The sequence below is a fragment of the Rhinolophus ferrumequinum genome, chromosome 4, assembly GCF_004115265.2.
Source record: "Rhinolophus ferrumequinum isolate MPI-CBG mRhiFer1 chromosome 4, mRhiFer1_v1.p, whole genome shotgun sequence".
NCBI lineage: Eukaryota > Metazoa > Chordata > Mammalia > Chiroptera > Rhinolophidae > Rhinolophus > Rhinolophus ferrumequinum.
Genome location: NC_046287.1, coordinates 43,054,279 through 43,061,959, shown reverse-complemented (window position 1 = coordinate 43,061,959; position 7,681 = coordinate 43,054,279). Strand labels below are relative to the sequence as shown.

The 7,681-nt window shown below is 42.6% G+C and overlaps 1 protein-coding gene across 1 annotated transcript; it reads left to right on the top strand.

Moving 5' to 3' along the window:
• The first annotated feature begins 5,140 nt into the window (after window positions 1–5,140).
• OXGR1 (oxoglutarate receptor 1) lies at window positions 5,141–6,491 on the top strand. Its single transcript, XM_033104857.1, has one exon. It carries the CDS (start codon window positions 5,208–5,210, stop codon window positions 6,219–6,221), a length of 1,014 nt encoding a protein of 337 aa, XP_032960748.1. The 5' UTR covers window positions 5,141–5,207; the 3' UTR covers window positions 6,222–6,491.
• The last annotated feature ends 1,190 nt before the right edge of the window (window positions 6,492–7,681 follow it).

Here is a 7,681-nt window from a genome sequence, read left to right as displayed (position 1 = left end):
GCAGGCGAGGAAGGATGCCGTCCAGTCTGCTGGGGCGGGACCTCAGCACTCACCTGCCCCCAGGCCGAAGGGGTGGGAGGGGCAGGCGCAGCGCACGGGCCTCTGCTGGGACCCCTGCCGCCAGGGTACAGCCAAGGTCCCACGGCCACTCGGCCACTCGGGGCGCATGGCGGCCGCTCCGGGATGCCAGGTGAGCCTAGGTTGGGGAGCGGGACCCTGCAGGCCTGAGGGAGCCGGGTGCGGGGACCTTCGCTGATCCGGGAGTGGGAACTTGGAGTACCCAGAGCCTGGGTGAAAGCCTGGGGCAAGTCCTTGCCGCCGCTTGGGGGTGGAGGGTAGCCAGAGCAGGAGCCTCCAACTTGTTCTTCCGGAGGCAGCAGGAGTACCCCGCATGCTGTGTGGGGATGGGGCAGGGGCGCATTCTGGGAAAATAAAATCCTAGGATGGCCAGAGATTTGTCTCAGGGAGATCTGGAGAAGTTCTGCACTATGATCTCATCTCGTGCCTTTTTCATGACAAAATGTGGAGTCTTTGGGGGGATTTTGGGGACAAACAGAGAGTTCATCTCTGACCTCAGTTGGTTCCGCCTTCTGGTGCGTTCTTAGTTCATACTGTATGGTTCTGAGCTTTCTGGTGTTAATCAATGCCCAAAGATACTGCCCGCAATCCTCCAAGGAGCATACAAAAGTTTGTCCTCTGAAATCCCTTTCTTTTGTCTTGTTTCATTGCTATAGATTAAGAGAACTCGTTTTGGATTGTCTCTAAACCTCCAAACTGTATATTGTATATTTTTGTGTCCATTTGTGCATTTTTCTGAGGAGAGCTTCCATTATTTTATTTGATTCTCCCAAAGATCAAATAGCTAAAATGAAAGCTTTGGGCTCCATCAACATGGCAAGTCCTAAAAGTCTTCAGGGTCCCTGAGTTGCAGATTCTTATTTGAGAGCTGGGATTCAGGGATGACTTGGCTGGAGGGATTCCTTCAAGGCTCAGGGAGAAAAACCTTTGTCCAAGTCACAAATTTGTCTAGGTTAAGAATTGGTCTGTTTTCCACTAGGAAATCAAATCAGTTTACAAATATGTAGAGGAGGAAACCAAGATGAATCTTTATGAATGAAAGGTCTATCAAAGTTTCTTCTCAGTAACCAGATGTGACCCCAGCTGTGGAGTTTCCAAGAACTCTGAGGAAGGTGACAGGTGCAGTGTTCTAAGTTTATAGTTCTCTGGTCCACTGGCAGCTTGAGAAAAGGAGGAGAGATTGGATGTTAACTCAGCGTTGGAGGGCACCAGAAAAACGAAGTGCAAGTGTGTGTGTGTGTGTGTGTGTGTGTGTGTGTGTGTGTGTGTGCGTGTGTGTGTGTGTGTGCTGCAGTGGAGCAGGAGGAGTGTTAGATAAGTAGTTTACTACCACATTAGCAAATACCCTAGAACAATCACTTCATCATTAAGACCACTTTACTTGTTCCCACTAAATGGGCAAGAATACTCTATAGACATAAAGTCATATATACTGTCACCTGAATAGATACCATTTCTGGTCCTCCCTTTCTTTATCCACAAAAGCTTGGAATCCCTGTGTGAGGTTCATGGGCAAGTTGGCATCAGGATAGCGGTCTTCAAGCTGTGTGCTCCCAAAACACTGATATTTTGCAGCTAGCCTCAAACAATCACAATCGCTTCCCAATGTCAGAGGAAAAAAGAGGCTGAAATTGTTTTTTGCCTATATAAAAATTTTGTAAATCTTTGGTGCTTGCTTTTATTTGTGTGGCACCTGGTTGTGTTGCAGCTTAATAGATCATTATTTCTAATTTAGAGAGTCCATCAGGCCTCGGTGGTCAGTAATCCCCCTACAACTGAGAGCCACTGTTGTAGCACAGAACAGGGAATACACCACAGTGTTCTTCAATGTCCTTTGAATGTAAAGGATTCCTTTGTGGACATCTGGTGCTCTGGGTGGTAGCAGGGAATCGCAGAGGACCCTGGGACTGTCGAGGAAAGAAACGGCCTCATTCTGCCTGGCTCACAGCCCAGAACAGTTTTTGTCTGCTGTTCTTAATGTCACACATATTTTGTAAACTCAAACCATTCTTTCGGTGAGATTTATGGGAGAGGGGTTAAGTTTCTTAGTTAGCCCCTCCTCCCTGACAATTGGTCAATCAGCTTCATTAAATCCCAAGCTGAACTGTTGTTTTTCAAAATAATAAGGTGGTTGTTTCTACCCACAACCTGTCTTTTCCTGATAGGATTATTGTTTAAAATGGCCCCATAACACAGCAGGGGTTCATTTGGCAATGGCAGAAATTAATTTTGCTCCTTACTCGAAAAGTCATTGAAGAGCAAAACTTTTTTTTTTTTAATAATAGTTTCTGCTTCACTAGCCCTTCGGCACAATATAAATTTTGCTGATGGTAACCATTGTTCTTGTATGTATACAGCAGGTATGTATAGAATACCTTCTGCGTGTTAGGACCCTGGGGTATAACATGACTTCATGTTTCTGCTTTCAAGGAGTTGACAGGCAAGCAGTGTGGACTGGAGTCTTGATTTGCTAAGAAATGACTTCAGGAAGTACCACTTCAGGGGCTCCCTGACCATGACCGTGACCATTTTCTTTAGGTTTAAATTGCAGCCTCCTACCTGTGCATGAGCCCATTTAAGGCGTTGGCCCAGGAAAGAGCTATGGCCTCATTGTACCCTTGCCGATTAGCAGTGCCTGGCTCCTATCCCCTCCAGTGCTGTGTAGGTGATACTTCTACGAATAGCATTGCCAAAGAGAGTCCTTAACCTGACAAGGAGAGAAACATTCACTTTTTATAGGTAATACATGGTCCCAGAAAGCACTGGCTTCTCCTAACACCTGCCCAATGGCAAGTTTCACCTCTCTGTGCTATTCTTTTTCCAATTCATTCAGAAGAAAAGTAAGAAATGTTTAAATGCATTCTGATCTGTACCCTAAGTGCGATCTGGAAGAGTGCACTGCAGACAAATAAACAGAGAAGGAGTCTACTAATTTCAGATTCGCTACATTGGGCCAATCTGAAATACACCTCTGTGCTATGCTGAGGAAAAGCTTGATAGTGTAGATTTTAGCATCAAGTAGTGATAGTAATGATGGCAGGCACAAGCATCCTTCAAAATACTTTATGTATATTATCTCATTTAATCCTCTCTCAACCCAATGAGGTGGGTACTATTATTATTGACATTTTAGTCCTACTTCATACATTTTAGGACTTTGATTTACTGAGCTCTTCTGGAATAAAGTCTAATTCATCTTTGCTATTATAGGGCACTTATTTGCCTCTTGCCTACTTGTGAGAGGCATCCCAGCTCGGCAGATAGCCTGTCCCATTCTGTAACTTGGTTCACTATGAACTGTTAGTAGCAGTATGACTTTAAGCAAGTCCTGCCTGCTCTGTGTCACAGTTTCTTCATCTGTAAAATGGGGATGGATGATCACAGCTCCCTCTCATCTGGTTGCTATAAGGATTAAATGCTTTTATATATGTCAGACACTTAGAGGAGTGCTTTGTACACAGGAGGCACTATTATTTTTATTATTAGTGATTTTTTTGTTCCAGCTTCATTTCCCAAAGCCCCCTCGTATGGCAGCCATATTTAGCTACTCAGATCTCCCTTGGACCTCTTCAGTTCTGTCACATCTAGGTGCCTTTTCACATGCTCTTTCACTTGCCTGGAATGCCTTTCTCATTCTGTTGCTAGTGTCAGCTTAAATGTTTCTTCCTGTATGACCTTCCTTCAGTGCCCTCTACTATTCTCCAGGTTCCCTCCCTTCTTTGTGATCTTAGTAGCCTTGTACCACTTATCTACCAAAGGACTTAGTGATTAACAACCGCCTCACATTTACTGAGGATTTATTATGTGCCTCGTAGTGTTCTAAGTGTTTTTGTTTGTTTGTTTGTTCATTTGTTTAGTATATTGACAGCTCCATGAGGTACAGTTATATTTTGTTAAAATTATTTCTATGTCCATCTCTCTCAGTAGACTGTGATAGGGGTTGTACATCTGTGTGTGTTATTCATTTTGTATCTCCAGGACCTGACAGAGTGCCTAATTAATACACAGTGGGCACTCCATAAATGTGTAAGTGGATGCATTTTGCCAATAGCTATTTACATTCAAATCATAAGATAATTGTAAGTCATTCTTTTAAAATATAATCTTCATGTTTTTTTCATTGCAGAAATTCGCTCTCAAATTTTTAGAAAACACTGATAAGCACGAAGAAGGAAGTTAAAATCTCACTCCTCCCACCCCGGAGATCTTAAATAATTTGCTTTGGGACACATGACTACTCACTGGCTAAACTGAGAATCAAGGTCAGGCCTTCTGGTGCTAGAACCCAAACTCTTATAGCTGCTCCTCTGTCCCTGCAACCCCTCCACCCCAAACCCAAGAACAAATTACATTTTTTCCAAACTATTAAAATAGGTTGGAAGAACTGACATTTGAAATGTCATCTACCACATATATAATACTGCAATGCATAAAATCCTACAGTTAAAAAATTCCCAGTTTTCCGTCTTTTCATGCCTTTGCATATCCTGTTCCATCAGTTATTTAGGGTAATCCAGATTCAGAGGCAGCGTAGTGAAGTAAGGTATAAAGAGAATAGCTTTTCACTCAGATAAGCATGGGTTCATATCTGGGCCATGCCACTAGAGGTATTACCAGGGACAGGTTGCATAACCTCCCTCAGTCTTAGTTTCTTCTGTGAAAGAGAGATAATAAGAAATATTTCTCAATGTCTTGTCAAGTTTAGAGGTAAAGGGCCTCACACTTGATTAATGGTGGGTCTTGTTGTTAAGTCTCTAATGGCGTGCCCAAACAGCAACCTTGCCAAATTGTTTCCCACAGCTCCATGTGGGTTTTTTGCCAATCCTTCATTTCAATTCCCATGGTAATTTAACTTTCATATTATTATTAGATGTCTTTAGTAACTCGCCTCACAGCCATTTTCTTAGAAATTCAATCTCTTCTCCACAGGATCTCTTTTGAGATTAAAGAGAAAAAAAAAAGTGGCAAATTTAGGATGTTAGAGCACTTTTCGTTTAAAAGTGGATCATTGTTTTCATTACCCTATCATTAATGTTTTCTATTTTCTTTTATCAGTGAGTTACTTCTCAGTCAATTCATATTGCCAAACTGAACTCTCTTGTTTTCTTGCAAGATGAAAGGAGACAACCATGAATGAGCCACTAGACAATTTTGCAAATGCTTCTGATTTCCCCGATTATGCAGCTGCTTTTGGAAATTGCACCGACGAAAAAATCCCACTCAAGAGGCATTACCTCCCTGTTATTTACAGCGTCATCTTCCTGGTGGGCTTTCCAGGGAATGCAGTGGCAATTTCCACTTACATTTTCAAAATGCGGCCCTGGAAGAGCAGCACCGTCATCATGCTGAACCTGGCCTGCACAGACCTGCTGTATCTAACCAGCCTCCCTTTCCTGATTCACTACTATGCCAGCGGCGAAAACTGGGTCTTTGGGGATTTCATGTGCAAGTTCATCCGCTTCAGCTTCAATTTCAATCTGTCCAGCAGCATCCTCTTCCTCACCTGTTTCAGCATCTTCCGATACTTTGGCATCAGTCACCCGATGAGCTGCTTTTCCATTCACAAAACGCGGTGGGCAGTGGGAGCCTGTGCTGTGGTGTGGGTCATTTCGCTGGTGGCTGTCATTCCCATGACCTTCTTGATCACAGCGACCACCAGGACCAATAGATCTGCCTGCCTGGACATCACCAGTTCGGATGACCTCACCACTATCAAATGGTACAATCTAATCTTGACCACAACTACTTTCTGCCTTCCCCTGGTGATCGTGACACTTTGTTACACAATGATTATCTACACCCTAACCCAAGGACCTCAGACGCACAGCTGCCTTAAGCAGAAAGCTCGAAGGCTCACCGTTCTGCTACTTCTGGTGTTTTATGTATGTTTTTTACCCTTCCATATCTTGAGGGTCATTCGGATTGAATCTCGCCTGCTTTCCATCAGCTGCTCCATTGAGAATCAGATCCATGAAGCTTACATCATTTCTAGACCATTAGCTGCCCTCAACACCTTTGGGAACCTGTTGCTGTATGTGGTGGTCAGTGACAACTTTCAGCAGGCCATCTGCTCAATGGTCAGATGCAAAGCAAATGGGGGCCTGGAGCAAGCAAAGAAAATCAGTTGCTCAAACAACCCTTGACATACTTCATTTACTCAACCAAAGAGAAAAGCCTGCTGACACGTTCCCTATAATTTCAAAAGAGCCTAGACTATCTCCCTCAATGGGACTCTCAGTAAATACTGTGTATTCAGGTAATTCTGTGCCAAAGCCAGGGCAGAACTGCTAGGAGTGCTTTGCAATCCATTTATTGGGATGCCCCCCATGGGTAGATATAAGAATGGGATACATGCATATCAGTAAAGGTTTCAAATGTAAAACTGGAACTCTTGGAACTCAGGGCCACGTCAGAGAACACTTGCCCTAGGTCTCTCAGTAAGTTAGTGTCAAGACAGGAGAAAGCTAATTTCCCACTCGTAGTTTCATACACCTCCACACTGGGTCCTGTTTGTATTGAACCGCCATACTATTCAGGGCATCGTTTGTAGCTTTTGCAGTATTCACTTTGTCTTTTTACATTTTGTATCTTTAAGCCGTTTTTTCAATCTGCATTTTGAGATTATTAAACTGTATTTTTCACTAGGCTTTAGTCAGTTTTGTAGATTAAAGTAAGCCAGTACAATGTACTTGAGATAATTCAAAGATATCAATGCAAATAGCTAAAATAAATACCTGCAAGATACGTGGGGTATTATGTTTTTATTGTTGTAGATCATGTTCAAAGTTGCTATTGAAATTATCAAGTTATATTTGTCATTATCAACATGCCCTGGGGAAAAAGGGGGCACTTTTGGGGAACAGAAGTACTTTTAAATATCATGTATATATTGGGTATTAAATAAAATACAACATAACTTTGACTTCTGTCTGTGGGAAAATATTCAGGGAAACACTAATTCTCTTTAGATAACTTTCTCTTTTGTGACTATCATGAAAACACGCTCTCTATTGTAAGAGCTAAAGCTATTTTTGAATTGTGTGTGTGCAATATTTAGTGAATATAAATATTTGAGAAACTGCCTAGTCTGAATATTTAAAACCCTGGCAAATGTGTTGATATCATTAATAAACTCATTTTAAAATCATTGAAGAAGCCGGTAAGATTTTTCTGTAAAAATGCAGCTTTGCCACAATTGTATTTACGTGAAGCTTTATGTTCTCCGTGTTTAGAGAACAAAAATAATTTGAAGAACCAGTTATAAGATAGGGCTGGAATAGAGGATTTGAGCAGAAGAAAGGATACCGTAGTATCTCTTTGTGATTTTCAGGTTCTTCTAGGACATTACCTCCGACTTAGAATTAAGTGAGGATGTTCCTCGGGAACCTCTGCTAGGCATCCTGGGAGATGCGGGGAGTGGCAGGGAGAAACAGGAAAGCCAATGGTTCTGCATGTGAACTTTTCTGCATGATAGCGCTCTCTCCACCCATCACCTACTGAGGCATCTTCTCCAGAGCCTTTCTATAGCATATGGAATTTCATTAGGTGGCCTGAGCTGCCCATCCATGTGACTGCACAGTATGGAGTAGAATTCAAGGGTCCT